The 15868-nt window shown below is 54.9% G+C and overlaps 7 protein-coding genes across 7 annotated transcripts; 3 read left to right on the top strand and 4 right to left on the bottom strand.

Annotated features, from left to right (window-relative positions):
• Positions 1-1632: 1632 nt before the first annotated feature.
• Positions 1633-3550, bottom strand: LY79DRAFT_282981 (aminotransferase class I and II). Its single transcript, XM_060552132.1, has 3 exons — positions 3197-3550; positions 3038-3097; positions 1633-2794 (listed from the first exon to the last, which is right to left on the bottom strand). The coding sequence occupies exons 1-3, from the start codon at positions 3428-3430 to the stop codon at positions 1724-1726; spliced, it is 1365 nt and encodes a 454-aa protein (XP_060418884.1). The 5' UTR covers positions 3431-3550; the 3' UTR covers positions 1633-1723.
• Positions 3551-4802, bottom strand: LY79DRAFT_282980 (uncharacterized protein). Its single transcript, XM_060552131.1, has 2 exons — positions 4452-4802; positions 3551-4386 (listed from the first exon to the last, which is right to left on the bottom strand). Exons 1-2 carry the CDS (start codon positions 4622-4624, stop codon positions 3672-3674), a joined length of 888 nt encoding a protein of 295 aa, XP_060418883.1. The 5' UTR covers positions 4625-4802; the 3' UTR covers positions 3551-3671.
• A 998-nt stretch (positions 4803-5800) lies between these two features.
• Positions 5801-7021, bottom strand: LY79DRAFT_506393 (snare-complex protein syntaxin-18; the record flags this gene model as incomplete). The annotated part of the gene is made up of 3 exons (XM_060553716.1): positions 5801-6041; positions 6116-6855; positions 6905-7021. 3 exons carry the CDS (start codon positions 7019-7021, stop codon positions 5801-5803), a joined length of 1098 nt encoding a protein of 365 aa, XP_060418882.1.
• A 1253-nt stretch (positions 7022-8274) lies between these two features.
• LY79DRAFT_665974 (major facilitator superfamily transporter) lies at positions 8275-9942 on the top strand (the record flags this gene model as incomplete). Its single annotated transcript, XM_060563146.1, has 1 exon — positions 8275-9942. The coding sequence occupies one exon, from the start codon at positions 8275-8277 to the stop codon at positions 9940-9942; it is 1668 nt and encodes a 555-aa protein (XP_060418881.1).
• Positions 9943-10676: 734 nt separating this feature from the next.
• On the top strand, positions 10677-11591 carry LY79DRAFT_282862 (uncharacterized protein). The gene is made up of 3 exons (XM_060552130.1): positions 10677-10837; positions 10954-11067; positions 11118-11591. Exons 2-3 carry the CDS (start codon positions 10963-10965, stop codon positions 11499-11501), a joined length of 489 nt encoding a protein of 162 aa, XP_060418880.1. The 5' UTR covers positions 10677-10837; positions 10954-10962; the 3' UTR covers positions 11502-11591.
• On the bottom strand, positions 11564-12219 carry LY79DRAFT_506322 (uncharacterized protein; the record flags this gene model as incomplete). The annotated part of the gene is made up of 3 exons (XM_060553710.1): positions 11564-11636; positions 11686-12038; positions 12094-12219. 3 exons carry the CDS (start codon positions 12217-12219, stop codon positions 11564-11566), a joined length of 552 nt encoding a protein of 183 aa, XP_060418879.1.
• A 1130-nt stretch (positions 12220-13349) lies between these two features.
• Positions 13350-15656, top strand: LY79DRAFT_665972 (adaptin N terminal region-domain-containing protein; the record flags this gene model as incomplete). Its single annotated transcript, XM_060563145.1, has 4 exons — positions 13350-13591; positions 13651-13726; positions 13785-14149; positions 14201-15656. 4 exons carry the CDS (start codon positions 13350-13352, stop codon positions 15654-15656), a joined length of 2139 nt encoding a protein of 712 aa, XP_060418878.1.
• Between the last annotated feature and the right edge of the window lie 212 nt (positions 15657-15868).

Raw genomic sequence — 15868 nt, 5'->3', positions numbered from 1 at the left:
CTATACACGGGTAAAGTTCTCTAGGAAAATCAAGAGGCTGAGAAGAGCTTGGACTAGGAGGAGGACGTCGCAGCTCCCTCTCTTCCGCCCTTATCCCATTGGCTTATCGTAATGACTCGACTAGGCTAAGAGTCGACAGCACAATATGAGGAAACCCGCGGAGGATGGATCCATCGTCCCAAAGTAGATGTAGGTAAGAGAAAGAACCCAAGAGTTTCTATCCTCCTTACCCCCACAAAACTCGCACGCAAGCAAGGCGCGGGGGGTGGAAGCATCGACCCCGCCCCCTTCCCCTTCCTCTGCCGGCATTGCGGGAGGGTGGAGACACTGTTAGCCGTAAAGACCCGAGAGAAGGGCCGATTGCCACGAGGCATTAAGACTAGATAACCGGCACGTCGTCCCTGAACCGTCAAGCCTACTTCGTGTGTTCCCCCCCCCCCTCCTCTTCTTCCCTACCCTCTTCACCGAGTCACCTTGCGGGGGGGGGGGGGGGGGGGGGGGGAGATCTGAAAAGAGAGAAAAGGGCGGGGAACAGAGGATCACAGGGGCGCCACCGACGACAACGAACATTGACGGCCGGAGAGACGACTGACGCCCGACGACGACGACGACGACGACGACGACGGTTATGACGAAGAAACGAGAGACTTCAGTCAACGCCATCACATAACGGCTCCTCGGTGGACTTGGCGTCCTCGACCCGGAGACATGGCTGGAGAAGCGGCGGGTTGGAGAACCTCGCACGTCAACCAACCCAACGATACGGACAAAGTACTAGATCCCCCTTGGTAGGGGATTGGAGCTTGACGACCACTTGTACATCTTGACTCTGTCTAGTGCGCCAAGGTACTCTCCCAATAGCCGCTGTCTGGAGAGGAGGGGGAGGGGAGGCGATACAAGCCTCACCCGTGGTTCCGCCGTTTTCAGCGCCACTTCCGGACTCACCCTTGTCCTCTTGTCGTCCTTCATCCTCTCTCACACAGATGCGGTCCGATGCCAGAGCCATGTTCAAATGGCGCGCCCGCTTCATCGGCGACCCGCGAAAGCTCCTTCATGAAGAGCTTGAGATCGGAGCGCCTCGCCTACTTGATATCACCAACCGTTCGGTCGAACTGAACCATGCAAACCACCCGCACGTGAGAAGCAAGCTGCCTCGGCAAACCCGTCGTGTGCCGGATATCTCATTACTAGCTCACTCTCAGTGATGGGGGAATGGAGAGCCAGCCTCTGGCATCAAGTGGCCTTTTCACCCGAAGGCTGTCAGGGCCTCTGCCAGTGCTCTGTCGTTCATCCGAAATAAACCTGTGAACCCAGGTCCAGGGGTATTGACCTAAACAAGACGTAACTTGACTTTAGACTTTGGCGGCTGGCAAGCAGATGTACGACAACGGAAGAGGATTGGCTTTTTGCAGCGCCCCTTTCCCCCAGTCTAGCCTGGCACGCATGAGAATATCGCTGGGTCACGTGAATATTGCATATCGTCGTGCGCAAAGACCAAGGGGTGATGTGATGGGTGATTACTTCGGAGCTGGGAAAATCTAGAATCTTATTTTGCCTGCCTTATTCCGTCGCCTGCCGCATGTCTTCGTCATCCATTGGTGCAATAACCATCCATCATGCCGGGACATCCCAGTCCCGGGTCCTATCCCAATGTGCCGCGATTGATGCTTAGGTCTACCGGATTTATAAAAACATAATCATAATAAACAGCACTTTACTCCCTCTACTGTGTCTCGCGGACGACCTTGTCGACAGCCTTGGCAAAGTAGTCAACATTTCTCGTGTTGAGACCAGCCATGCTGATACGGCCGTTCTTGGTCATGTAGACGTGTGCGTCGGAGCGCAGCTTCAGTACCTGGGTCTCGGACAGACCGGTAAAGCTGAACATGCCGATCTGGTCGGTAATATGGTTCCACGTGCCGGGGGTGCCGAGTTCCTCGAGCTTGGCGCGCAGGACCTTGCGCATCTCGATGATGCGGCCAGACATGGTACGCAGGTTCTCCTCCCACTCGGCGAACAGCTCGGGGGAGTTGAGCACCGTCGCAGCAACGCGGGCGCCGTAAAGCGGCGGGTTGGAAATCTCGGAGCGCTGGAGGATGGCGAGTTGGGAGGCGATGCGGGAGGTCGTCTGGGCGGCATCGGGGGCAGGTGCGGTGACGAAGTGGAAGCATCCGGCGCGCTCGCCGTAGAGGCCAAAGTTCTTTGCGAAGCTCTGGGCGATGAGCAGCTCGAAACCCTGCTCGATGAAGTAGCGCACGGCCCACGCATCCTGAGCGAGGTTGCCCGAAGCGAAGCCTTGGTAGGCGCAGTCGAAGAAGGGGAAGTGGTTCTTCTGGCGCATCAGAGCAGCGATTTCCTTCCACTGTTCCCGGGTGGGGTCGACGCCGGTCGGGTTGTGGGCGCAGGCGTGGAGGAGGATGATGGAACGCTCGGGGGCGGAGGACAGAGCGGACTTCAGGCCGTCAAAGTCGAGGCCCTTTGTTTGCTTGGAGAAGTAGGGGTACTGGGCGATGGGCAGGCCGACATTGCCAAAGATCTGGTTATGGTTGGCCCATGTCGGATTGGAGATGTAGACGGTGCGGTTGCCCTTGTAGAACTTTGCGAGGAAAAGGGCGCCCAGGTGGACGGCGCCGGTGCCGGATATGGTCTGGACGGAGGTGGTGCGCTTCTCGCGGATGGCAGGCGAATCGGCACCGAGCATCAGCTCGTTCGCCTTGCCGGTGAAGGCCGGAATACCGGCGATGGGGGCATATTCGTGGTTCAGCTCTGGGTCATTGCGAAGGATCTCGTCGGCCTGTGGTGTTACATCATGGCGGGGTCAGCGGGGGTGGATGAGGGGGAAGGTGGGAAAGGTGGATAAGGGGAATCCTCATCGAAAACCATAGCTGTTGCTGCTGCGTGTGACGCAGCCGAGCCCTTTTTTTGTTGGAGGCTGCAGAGGCCGCGACGCAACAAACAAGGCCGGCTGCGACAATGACGGCAGCAACAGTAACGGCATGACGATGGGGGTTCGAAGAAGGAGGAGAAGGCAACGCACCTTCTTGACGACGGGGAGCACCCAAGGCTTCGCGTTATCATCGCGGTAAGCTCCAATTCCCTATATACGACAGCAGCATGTTAGCTGGCGGTGACAGCGGTAGGGAGGCAAGGAAGGCTACGACAGCTTGCCCGGGGGAGAAATTAGGGGTCTACGCACCAAGTCGACCTTGTCCTTGCTCTCGTCGGCCCTGTAGGCAGCCATCAAGCCGAAGAGGGGATCCTCAGGAGCTTGGGGCACCGTGTCGGCGGGGAAACTTGTTGCTGCAACGGGAGGCATGATGTGTGATGCGATGCTGCGTATTCTCGAGAGGGTAGGGTTGTTCTGGTGAGAGAAGGAAGAAGAAGGAGAAGGAGAAGAGGATGATGATGGCGAGGAGGAGTCACCGGGCATTTTCAATGTCGGAGCTTCTCTTTCGCAAAAGAGAGGGAAACGAGTCAAGGCGGGTACCGGGGGGGTATTAAAGGGTCTGCGCCGGGGGTGGTTACTATTATGGGATCAATAGTGGTTCGATTCCAGACGGGCGAATGGGATGCATTGCGATTACAGGCGCCAACCTGCTCCGTGTCTGGAACATTTCCAAGTTGGCCGGGGAAATGGAAGCGGACATGCGCCCCCGTCTAACAGGCTCCAGCTAGGGCGTCGGGGAACAGGGAGGGAGGTGAGGGGAGAAGGTTACAGACAGGAAGTTGTGGAGATACTGTGTAGGTACCTTTCTAGGTAGGTAGATAGTGAACGGACGGATACAGCGCCGTACCTTTCTGATGGCGACATGAAAGGTGAGGGACGGTGGCCGGGGGCCCGGGGCGGGGGGGGTTGGGGTTGAAGCGGGGGAAGAAAGGTACATTGTGACACGGGGTGTTGTTTTGCTTACCTGGAGGCGTTGGTTGTTGATACTGTGGTAGCAGGAGCTAAGGATGTGCCCAAGCTGGAAGCTGCTAATATAGGTACCGACGCTTATGTCTCGCCCAGTGTCTCGTCTCCAGCGCCAGGAGTTTGCGGGTTTGGTTTGGTTTGGTTTGCAGTTTGGGGGGTTGATGCAGGCGGATAATAGGTGCTGCGGGGTATGAACGCGGACGCGGATGCGGATGCGGATGCAAATGCAGGGCAGGGTAACAGGCCTCGTTACGGGGCTTGTTTTGCTGTATGTGTCCTTCGCTCGGACGGTGGAGGGGGCAGGAGAAGGACTTGAAAACCTAGCGGCCGAATATTGGCAAAGATGGGTTTTCCCCCTAAAGTTTCTGACTTGAACGTGACGATCCGTATCCACAAAGTGCGGACAGGTATTTCGTAGCTCGTTGCGGTACCTAGGTAGGTGGTTATAGCCGGGACGAAGGAGTTGTTGATGACTGCGCTGGAGATGAGAACTGGGAACACAAGGAGCCGGATGTTGCACTCTTTCTTCTCTACGTACGATGTAGGTAGGTTCGTTCGTTGACAGCCCTCATCGCAGGCCGCTGGGGAATGCGCCGTCTTCTTATCCTCTGCCCCCCCTCCAACTGCCCTCCCCAAGCTACCAAAGCGACGGGCTGTGAGGTCACTGCCGCCGAGTGGACCGAGGTCTCGGGACGAAAACCCCATGACCATGACTCTGCCATTGCCGCCAGATACCGCCCACGACTCGACACATGGTTCACTGTGTTTTTTGCCGTGTCGGGGAAGCACTTTTGGGTGTGCAATTCACCGGGCTATCCATCCCGATTTCGACCCTTTTCTAGAAACCCCCGAGGTCGGACGGAACGGGCGGGCTGAACTTCGCCGTGCGCAACCGGGACAGGACGAATCATCCCATCCATCACACGATATTGAACTCGGCCGATGATGTCCTGCATCCCTGATGAGACGCAATTTCAGCTTTCCATTCCACCGCTGTTCAATCGCCGTTGTGCCTAATAGCGAACCGTCGCTTTCGACATCCTTTCAACATACCACCAGGGAGAGAGTATGGTACCGACAGTCCCATGTACTCAAACGCCGCAGGTACCGAGTTCCGTTTCGCATGTCACTCAGATGCTATTAACAGCGCCAATCAGGAGCTTGCGTCGCAACAGCTTCGCCAATGACACCCGCGGGGCAGAAGCCGGCGCCTCCACGTCCAACTCGCTCAGACTCACCGCATCGCCGTCGAACTCTTGATTACTTACACGGCTCACCGTTCTTAGTGCTCTCAAGGCAGAGGCAGCGGACCGGCTATCCCCTTGGGCCCGATAGGGCTTGGATTCGGATGTCACCTGGCTTCGGTCCAAGCTCTCTAGCCAGCATGTGACGCGGCTGCACAGCTAGCTACACAGACTACTTTCACATGTCAACCCGCCCAACCCCCTTCCCAAACCAAAATGACTGACCCGTGACCCAAACATGTAAGAATTCAATTCAGATGTAGCATTTTGACATATGAAGGACTTCTCAAGCATGCTAGGCATGGAAACCGTAGCTCAATCAAAGGTTACTTCTCCAGCAAGGGTGGCATTGCGCAGATGTCTCGGCCCTGACGATACGCTGTTATTTTTAGCTCGGTTTATAGGCTGGTTACCCCCAGTTCTGGTTGAAACCCTCCTGGCGATAGCCTCAATAACACACTTGCTCCAAAAATGCCAGCTTAGTATGGTTTTATGATGAATTAACTGCGGGGCGTTGTTGGGTTTTGCTTATTTATGTTTCCATCTTTACATTCACATCTGTCCGGAGATACACCGGCCTTGGTTCTGCAAGCCTGCGCGACGTGCAGCTCTTCTCTTGAAGCATGCCTAACCGAGGCGACAATTATATGATCAAGTCCCACAAGATCAGAAACGTGCACAACCCCGCCGATGCGAAAAAAGTATACCGCGCCGCGCTGGGCCGCTGGGTAGCTTTCTTGAGCTGCTTGTTGCCGCCCCCGACGTCCTCCGTAATGTTTTCCGAGTCTGCCACGAGCTGCTCGATGTGCGCCGACTGCGTTGCCAGGTTGCTCACGAGCAGCGTCTGCAGCTCCGCGATCTCGAGCAGAGACTTCTCGGCCGTTCTGTGCGCAAAACGTTAGTGATGATTCGAGCACCCCTGGCCAGTCCAGACGGAGTTTCTGCTGCCACCACGTACCTGACTTTGTTCAATGTGCTGTTATAGTGCTGCAGCATATCCTGGTTGCCCTTCTCGAACATCTGTATCTGCTCTTCTGTGAGGTCCTCCTGCGGCTTATACAGCCCGCCCTCGCCCGGCGGTACCCCCGAATTTCCCGCCCCCTTCACCGGGCCCTTTGCCGCCGCTGCGCTCTTGCTCATCGACTCGTAGAACCCTCCCAGCTCGGGCATCGCGCTCCCGCCGCCGGCCTTGGCCAGTACGCTCCGGTTCTTCTCCATCTCCCTCGTCAGCCGCACCTCCATCATGTCCTGCTGCGTCCTCCCGCACAGCTGTAGCCTCTGCCGTAGCGACTGGATGACCTCGTCGCGGTGCTGCTCAATTATCCGCGCCTTAGCCTCCGCCGCCCGGTGCTCCGCCGTCTTCCCACTGTCGTCAGAAGAGCCACCCCCTCCCGTCGCGGCGCCGGCGGCCCACGCGCCGAGCGCGCCCAGGCCGCGAGCGAACTTCTTGCGGATGATGGCCGCCTCGGTCTCGCGGCGGAGCAGCTCCGCGTCCTTGAGGGCGGTGATACTGGCGTTCAGCTCACGGAGCATTTGCTTCGCGTTGGCGTCGACTTCTTCGCGGTCGCGGTCGGTAAGGTGGCGGGGTTGGCTTGCGTTGTTTCCCGGCCGGATGTGCGTCTTGCGCGGCTGCGCAGTCGAAAGGTAGGCTTGCCGAACATCTTTAAGTTCGTTGTGGAGGCTCGTGATGTGGTGGTTCTGGGATGTTAGACGACAAGCCTCGGTCTGCGGCAGGTCTTTTACTGACTATTCTGTAAGCCTCTTTGAGGAAACCGTCAATCGCTTCGAGGCTGAGCTTCTTCTCGCTGACAATGGGCGCATTGCGCTTCCGCAGCAGCTCGTTGAATTCGGGCGTGATGTCCATTCTCGGTACAGGTCGGCCGTTGCAGCACTTCAGTGTGCAATCAAAGATATCCTGTCACCACGATTCTGTGACCATGCTACTTGCGAGTTGTAAGTTAGGATAAAATAGCAACGTCGTACAAGTTCCTGGCCATTTCACGTCGTCGCTGGGAATCTGGAGAGCTGTTCTCCAATGACGTGGCTTTGGCTTCCGCTGCACCAGCCACATTCGGTCTCTAGCGTGGACCGAGCAGTGGCTATTGTGGCGGTGCTGGCCAGACACCCAGCAAGGGACTAACAACAATAAGGTAGGCTCAGCACCTCTATATATTTAATACAGAAGAAAAATAGAGTATTAAGGTTGTAAAAACCTTATAGTAAGTTCAATTAATTTGTATCAAAGCTTCTATCAAATTAACTCTAGTATAATCGCTGCAAAATAGGTGAGCTGATGGCCTCTATGGTAGTAGGCTCTAATGTGTGCACTTTTTTCGCAACGCGGGTGCCAGAAAAGCTCCCACTGAGTTCGGACTTGCATAAGGCATGGCGGCACGAGCCATAAATCCTCCACACCTGCGCGGTTGAAGATTGACCCTTGCCCTGATTGAACATCGTACGCATATCAGAGAGCCAAGGATCAAGCGATCTCTTATCCCACGTAGATTGGCCTTGACAACGGCTCTATACTTGGATTCGGCTATCCGATGTCGGCCATTAAACTTCCCTTTGTCCAATCTCGAATGACCCCAGACTCGTTCTAGAAGCGCAATGCGAGCCGGCGTCACTGCAGATCTCAGAGTTGTACGTAGTGGCTCCCAGCTGTTACTACTCATACCAGTAGAATCTACACCGATACCGCTCCGAGATGGCTTCCCAAACGTCACTCTTGCTCAAGTGCCAGACGATCCAGCTGCTCAAAACAGGCGGGCCCTTTGTGGAGGTATGGGTTGGTCAAGACGAATCACAGCAGCCTAAGCCAGGGGGTCGGCTAGATACTGGTTATCCATATATCGGAAATAACATCATTCGGCCGGGGGGTGGGGAGATAGTCGACATGAGTTTTGCCCAGAGGCAAGGTCTTTCTTATGTTGATGAAGCATCTCCCTTGTTATGTTTGAACTGGCCAATCTCCTTGATATCACATAGTCCTTGAATAGTATCTTTTACTCGAAGGGTTGATACCCAGCTATATCCAAACCCCCTGTCTCGACTGCGCCCTTCGAGCCAGCCATTTCACCAAAGCAGATGCTAGAACTCGCATGACCTTGGTTGAAAATGGAACAAGATGGGCTGAATGAAAAGGTGCCGGGAGAAGATCAACACAGGCCTGATTTGTCCACTACCTCTCCAGAGTCATCTATTCGCCCCGTATCGTCGATTTCGGAACCGGAAGTTATCAACGATAAAGACCAACATGACGCAACCTCAGGCGATAGGCCCGACCCGGCCTCAGAACGATTCAACCCCGGAAACCTCACTCGCCAACCCAGCGGCCCGGCCTACAGTGTCATTGCCCCGTCAACAAAACGAGGGATCACCTTGATGGCCACCGTCGCCTGCTTCGTCTCGCCCATGTCGGCAAACATCTACTACCCGGTTCTGGCCCCAATCGCCGATGATCTGGGTGTTTCCATAGCTCTCATTAATCTGACGGTCACCTCCTACATGATCCTCCAGGCCATCTCCCCAACCATCTTTGGCGACTTTGGCGATATGGCCGGCCGCCGTCCGGCGTTCCTTGTGGCGTTTAGCATCTACCTAGTCGCCTGCGTCGGTCTGGCTCTGCAGCGTAACTACGCCGCTTTGCTGGTCCTGCGAATGTTGCAGAGTACCGGAAGTAGCGGTGCAATTGCACTAGGGTTCGCCATGGTTGCTGATATCTCTATGAGCTCTGAGCGGGGTAAGTACATGGGCATCGTCGGAGCCGGAATTAACGTCGGCCCAACCATCGGGCCTGTTCTCGGCGGCGTCCTAACCCAGTACTTTGGCTGGGCCTCCATCTTTTGGTTCTGTGTGGTACTAGTCGGGCTGTGGATCGTACCGTATGCCCTCTTCATCCCAGAAACCTGCCGCAACGTTGTCGGCAACGGCTCTCTCCCAGCCCAGCCTTGGAACCGGCCCGTTGTTGACCTCATTCGCCGCCGATGCCGTAGGAACGCCGCCGATGCCAACGCCCTATCCCGGAACGCATCCACCGCAACAGATGTCCAGCCAAAGCGCAAGCTCCGATTCCCGAACCCTATCCGCTCCGTGAAGATCATCTTCGAAAGGGAAATGGGTCTCATGCTCGCTTACAACAGCCTGCTCTACATAGCCTTCATCTGTGTCACCGCGACCCTTGGCACCCTGTTCCGTGAGATCTATGGATTCAACGATCTGGAGCTGGGCTTGTGCTACCTGCCCTACGGTGCGGGCTGCGTTGTCGCCAGCGTGGGGCAGGGCTACGTCCTCGACTGGAACTATCGCCGCCTCGCCAGAAAGATCGGCTTTACGATCGACCGCCGACGGGGCGACGACCTGAGCAAGTTCCCAATCGAGAAAGCTCGCCTGCAGCCCGTCTATCCGGCTGTTGCCATTGGTCTCGCTGCGCTGATAGCGTATGGATGGGTCTTGCAGATTGAGACCAGCGTCGCCGTTCCGTTAGTTCTGCAGGGTGTTATCGGGCTAACGATCACGGGGTCCTTCAACATCATGAATACGTTGATTGTGGACCTGTTCCCGGATGCCCCCGCAACAGCCACGGCGGCCAACAACCTGGTGAGGTGTGCCATGGGTGCCGCCGGCACGGCTGTTATCGACTACATGATCTCTGGCATGGGGAGGGGGTGGTCTTTTACGTTTTTGGCTGCCTTGTGCGCGGTGCTGAGCCCGATTATGTTTTTAATCGCGAAGAAAGGTCCTAAATGGAGGAATGAGAGACGGACGAGGGGTGATGCTTCATGATTGGTTATGTTTAGAGGCGTTTTCGGGCTTGCCCAGGGGCCGGATAAATGATGTATCTCACTTCCGTTTCAGGCTCAGGTTTTCCCGGCTTTCTTTCTATAAATATAGATACAGATAGAATAGCACGTGTATCGGTTGACTTAGTCTACGATCTTGGTGGCGATCACTTGGCTTAGACTTACCCCCTAAAGAAGAAATATACTTCTCGATAATGATGTATCAACGGCAATCCAACTGGATAACCAGGCTACCTAGAGGACGAAAGGCGGCTCCCTCAAGGCAAACATAGGTAATCGAGTCGACCCAAAACAGCCAGCAAGACAAGCGCTTGGCCAGATTCGATGGCTTTGTTTTTGTTTGACTCTCACGTGCTTCAGTTCTTACTGTGAACGAAAGCAGGAGGACCTGTTGGAATATTCATCCCTTGGAAACTCGGTTTTCGGGCACCGGTAAGCCCCGTTCGCTTTAGCCCGATGTCTCAGCGGTGGTTGGAGTCTCACTTGACTCTCCCGGAGTCCGGTGGACCTGAGCCGTGAGAATAGTCGTAAGGGCCCGGACCGCATCCGGCTTCGCTAACGGTTTTGGTATGCGTGGCTGCGCGTAGCACGATGTCATCGGGCTTTCGGTCGCATAAGTTGAGCAGTCAACTCCTGAATTTAGGCTCGCGATGAGACCATCCCTTACGTTCCGTGTTGCCTTGTTTGTCAAGACTAGTTAACCCCTCTTCCAAGCAATGGGTATTAGGGTATCAAATACACCTGCTACTGTAAGATATGAGACAAAAGTTGGTTGGCTGAGTAGTGCTTTTCATCCAATGCTTGACTCTCCTGATCGGGTTGAGGTATTTCACGAGCATGTAAACTCTACCAAGGAGGTCATCCCTGGCCGTCGCTAGGTGGGCTGTTTCTCCGACAACTTCTGAAGTCTGAAGCGAGCCTCATCGGCCGCTATAGGAGTTGGGCTCCGCAGAAGAAGGGGCACAGCGCTGACTGCACTCTATAAAAGCAACAGATCCCCTTGATGCTACAGGCATTAGATTCGAGCCTTGCAGTAGAGCAATTGCAGTCTAGTCTAGCTTACCAAGAGCAGCACAACAAACCGTGTTTTACCAAAATGAAACAACCGGTGAGCCGCCATTCTAGCCTTATCAGTTACTCAAACTAAGAGGTTTCTAGACCATCATGAACAAGGCCACTGTTCAGAGGGCAGTAACGCCTGTAAGCCGGTCGACCCAGGCTGCATGGCAACCACTGGTGGCGACACCAAAAGCAGCAGCAGCAAGGCATATGGTAGCTATCGACCGCCCGTGGGGCCGAGAACAAAAGGTCAGGCAGACACGAGGGGCATCAGTTCCGCAGGCCGGGAACGAGCGCGTCCAAGATCCGTTCCAATATTGGCTGGTCGAGGCTATCATTGACCAGCCATACAATGCGGTTGGAGAAGTAAAGATGCCTTTGCAGAAAGCGAGCAACACGTGGCCAGATCAAGATGGCAGGGATATATCGCCAGTAAGAGCCACAGCCAGTGGATCCGAGATGTATGAGAGCGGTTCACGGTGACGCGCAGATGAGGACACAGAAGGCTGCTAGGGATCTGGAAGCTGTTTATTTCATGATGTCGTCTACAGAGCAGGAACAGAGGACTCCAAAGGCTCTCTCTGAGCTTCCCAAGCCAGCCAATCTGATCGTGTTGTCCTGGCGTTGTGTTAGCAATGGTCCCACCAAGCATCGAGAGAGCACTTACGGTAGCAAACCCATTGAGTTGACCTTCCAAACTGCCAAAGCTAGTGCTACGAATTGCATCGCGACGTATGCTACCTTGACCTGAAGCATCTTGCCCTTGTTCGTTTCCGACTCGAATCTCTCGAATGCCTGGTTGACCGCGGTGAGGCCCATAAGTGGGTTCTTGAATGCCATGACGACCATCATAATACTGAAGATCTGAAGCGAGTTGCCGGACATGTACATCATGATGGCTGTCATGGGTAGGTTCTTGACAGGCGCAAGTGCCACCTCCCAGGCTTTCTTCACTTTCAGGGTATCCATTTCTTCAGGTGTCTGTTGCTTGCGCGGCTGGGCCCTCTGGTCCTTCTGCTTCTGCAAAATCATGTTAGCTTGATTGAATTTCAGAGCAGACTAAGCACAAGGTTACTTTGGAGCCGGATGTTTGCGACGGGTAGCCTGGAGGGTCGGAGACGCCTGGGATCTTGGACTTCGCAGCCGGAGGGGACTGTAGGTCAGCCATCCATCGTGGAACGAAACCGTTAATCATAGCCATCCTTGCGACTTCGCTATCGATGTTGGTTGATCGGGTGCGTGGTGAAAAGCTCGAGACTTGGATGCAGTGCGGTCGATTGGTACGAAAGCTAAAGGCACAGCTGAGACGACGAGCGGACGTTGAGTGCAGACGGCTACCCTCGTCTATGCGGCGTCTCTGCGTCTAGCTCGCTTACGCTTATCGGTCATCCGATAAGCCCGTTTAGCCCGTTGCACTCCACTGCGGAACGGCTGGAGCTTGGAATCCAACTTTAACTCTCCCCTTAAACATCTGGATTCGAGAGCAGATTGTCCGCCAGAACCGAACGACGACCGAATCCGATCGCCTCCCCGTCGCACGAACCCTGACGAACAACGAGTCTAGGCAGAGACCACGCACAAGTCGCGCACAAAGGTGGCACAAGCAAATAAAGTTACCCGGATCCAGCTCGACGACACGCTCTTCTAGAAACAACCTCTTCAATTGGTCGCGGCACCCCGGGCGCATCGACGCATGTGACATCTCTCTCCCTCTGCACCCCTCCCGCCATCCAAGACAAGTCAGGGAGACACTGCTACTTCCCGCCAACTTTTGCAACCGATCCCCAACTGGGTGGTTTGACCCCAGTCCAGGGAAGCCAGAGTCGACATACATCGCGCAGCTGGATGTGAGGGGTTTGTGGTGTTATCGCTTACCATTACTTGAACAATTACCGGCGCAGCTTGTCGGAGTCTTATTCGGGGGGACTTATTTGAGAATCGCGCAACACTCTCTACACCAGTCGCCGTATCATATACGAGAGGAAGCCGTCGCTATGTCAGGCCCTCAGGGTGGAGATTCCAAGTTGTTTGCTAGGGTAAGCTCGGGTTCTTGTTTCCCTTGGTCTTGTCTACAAACATCTCGTTCTTGTACATCTTCAACCGAAACTGGCTACTTGTATCTACCTGACCCCTGCTCCGACTACCAGGAACGTGATGTCCTGGGCTTGACCTCTGCACACTGTCTCCCCCGCTGTCCCCGAATACCAGCCTTCCCGTGTCTCGCGGCATCGAGCTAGCCTGTCCCCCCTTCCAGAAGTTGGCTTCTCTTCTTGTGATTCCCTCAAAGCGCTTTTTTCGTTTCGTTGGATACCATCTCATGTACTGCCCATCATGTTCATGGCTTTTGTGCCTCCGCAGACGTACTATCCAAAACTAACAACCTCCAAGGGCAAGGTCGCCGAGTTACGGCTCGAGCTGAACAGCGGTGGCAAGAAGGACAAGAACAATGCGAACAAGAAGATTGCCCTCAAGAAAATTGTCGCCAACATGACCATGAGCAACAATGACATGGTCGCACTCTTTCCCGACATCATTGGCTGCATGCATATTCAAAGTCTGGAAATCAAGAAGATGTATGTCTTCCAATCGTAAGCTGTTCAAGTGGATGGATTGGCGCTGATGATCGACGTAGGTGCTTCTTATTTCTGGTCAACTATGCGAGGATGCGACCTGAGATTGCCATCCAGGCCATTCCTGTTCTGGAGCAGGTGAGAGCGTAAATCCGTGACCCAACGCAGTAATAAGCATTGACTAACAGTTAATCAGGATATGGAGGACCATAACCCACTAGTGAGAGCCCTTTCTCTCCGGACGATGTCCTATATCCATGTTCGAGAGTTCGTTGAGGCGACTGTGCCTTTGGTCAAGCATATGTTGAAGGATGCAGACCCTTACGTCAGAAAGACAGCAGCTTTCTGCGTAGCAAAGCTTTACGACCACGACCGCCGCATGGTAGAGGGCTCAGACCTCATTGACCGGCTTAACAGTCTGCTCAGAGATGACAACCCGACCGTTGTCGCTAGCGCATTGGCGTCGTTGATGGATATTTGGGAGCGAAGCGACGCAATCAAGCTCACCATCGACTATAGCAACGCCTCCAAGATGGTGGCCATTCTTCCGGACTGTTCCGAGTAGGTACTTTAGAGACCACTTGGTGACCGATTACTAACAAGAGGTGACAGATGGGGCCAGACATATATCCTAGAGGCGCTGATGTCGTACGTCCCCCAGGAAACAGGGGAAGCCTTGCTTCTTGCTGAACGTATATCGCCGCGCCTTTCGCACTCCAACTCGGCGGTGGTTCTCACTTGTATCCGTGTGGTGCTCTATCTGATGAACTACATCTCGGACCAGAGGCAGATTACAATACTTTGCAAAAAGCTGTCGCCACCGCTGGTGACTCTTTTGGCAAAGGGGCCAGAGGTGCAATATCTCGCTCTGAGAAATGCGCTCTTGATCCTGCAACGTCGGCCCGAAGTACTGCGCAACGACATTCGAGTCTTCTTCTGCAAATACAACGACCCCATTTACGTGAAGGTCACAAAGCTGGAGCTTATCTTTATGCTCGCCAACGAAGGCAACATCGACGAGGTTCTTACGGAGCTCAGAGAGTACGCCACTGAGATTGACGTTCACTTTGTACGCAAGGCCGTGAGAGCGATTGGCAAGTTGGCCATCAAAATCGAACCGGCATCGCGGCAGTGTATTAACCTGCTGCTCGAACTGGTAGCGACCAAGATCACGTATATTGTGCAGGAGGCTACGGTCGTGATTAGGAACATCTTCCGCAAATACCCTAACCAGTATGAGTCCATCATTGGTACTCTGTGCGAGCACCTCGACTCCCTGGACGAGCCTGAAGCAAAGGCCGCCATGGTGTGGGTAATCGGACAGTACGCCGACAGAATAGAGAACAGCGACGCCCTCCTCGAGGACTTCTTGTACTCGTTCGCGGAGGAGCCGGTCGAGGTGCAACTAGCGCTGCTTACCGCGACTGTCAAGCTGTTCATCCAACGGCCGACCAAGGGCCAAGAGCTGGTACCGCGGGTGTTGAAGTGGGCAACGGAAGAGACAGACAACCCGGATCTCCGGGATCGAGCCTACATGTACTGGCGTTTGCTGTCGACGGACATGCCCGCAGCCAAGCAGATTGTCATGGGAGAGAAGCCACCGATCACTGCCGAGTCTGAGCGGCTCGATCCGGCGACGCTGGAGGAGATGTGTCTCAACGTTGGGACGTTGGCGACGGTATACCTTAAGCCTGTGCAAACAGTTTTCCGCTCGGCGCGGCCAAGGAAACTGCTGGACTCCCCTGCGCTGCAGAAACACCTACTTCCGACGTCAATCGAGAACCAGAAGAGCTTGAGCATGCTGGGCATGGGCGGCCAGCCGCAGGACGCCAACATGCACAGCCAACACGTCAACCAGAACAACGGGGACTTGTCACAAGCCGTTAGTGACGCAGATGCTTACTTCAACAGCATCGGGCCCCAGCAAATGGCGGCCATGCGAATCGACCAGGGCGACGTATTTGGTGAAACGACGGGATACGAAACAGGATATGTCGTCAACCAGCACGCGCCTCAGCAGGTTGTGCAGCCGGCGCAAGGTACCAACGGAGATCTTTTGGTCCTTTAATGGTAGATATGGAGCGCGAGACATAGTACAAGGGAGGCTGGGCAACCGAAAGGGGCCCGGGGGTATGGGAGTTTGCTGTAGAATAGGGACGATATCCTTGACATTCAGTAATGGCAGGGCGTGTGCTCACGATTGGCCAACCCTAATGCGCGCCGAGACAAGAGTTCCCACCGCGCCGACCTCATTTGCGACTGGTTTATCTAAATTTCCAG

This window comes from Colletotrichum navitas (assembly GCF_030913465.1).
Source record: "Colletotrichum navitas strain CBS 125086 chromosome Unknown LY79scaffold_5, whole genome shotgun sequence".
In the NCBI taxonomy this organism is placed as follows: Eukaryota; Fungi; Ascomycota; class Sordariomycetes; order Glomerellales; family Glomerellaceae; genus Colletotrichum; species Colletotrichum navitas.
This window is presented reverse-complemented; position numbering and strand designations above follow the sequence as displayed.

Excerpts from the sequence above, each read along its gene's own strand:
- LY79DRAFT_282981 (XM_060552132.1), bottom strand. The coding sequence starts at position 3,430 with ATGCCCGGTGACTCCTCCTCGCCATCATCATCCTCTTCTCCTTCTCCT. Across the intron at positions 3,098-3,196 it reads GCAAGGACAAGGTCGACTTG|GGAATTGGAGCTTACCGCGA; the intron begins GTGCGTAGACCC and ends TGTCGTATATAG. Across the intron at positions 2,795-3,037 it reads TGCTCCCCGTCGTCAAGAAG|GCCGACGAGATCCTTCGCAA; the intron begins GTGCGTTGCCTT and ends GTAACACCACAG.
- LY79DRAFT_282862 (XM_060552130.1), top strand. The coding sequence starts at position 10,963 with ATGCTACAGGCATTAGATTCGAGCCTTGCAGTAGAGCAATTGCAGTCT. Across the intron at positions 11,068-11,117 it reads TTACCAAAATGAAACAACCG|ACCATCATGAACAAGGCCAC; the intron begins GTGAGCCGCCAT and ends AGAGGTTTCTAG.
- LY79DRAFT_282980 (XM_060552131.1), bottom strand. The coding sequence starts at position 4,624 with ATGGTCATGGGGTTTTCGTCCCGAGACCTCGGTCCACTCGGCGGCAGT. Across the intron at positions 4,387-4,451 it reads CGAACGAACCTACCTACATC|TCATCAACAACTCCTTCGTC; the intron begins GTACGTAGAGAA and ends TCTCCAGCGCAG.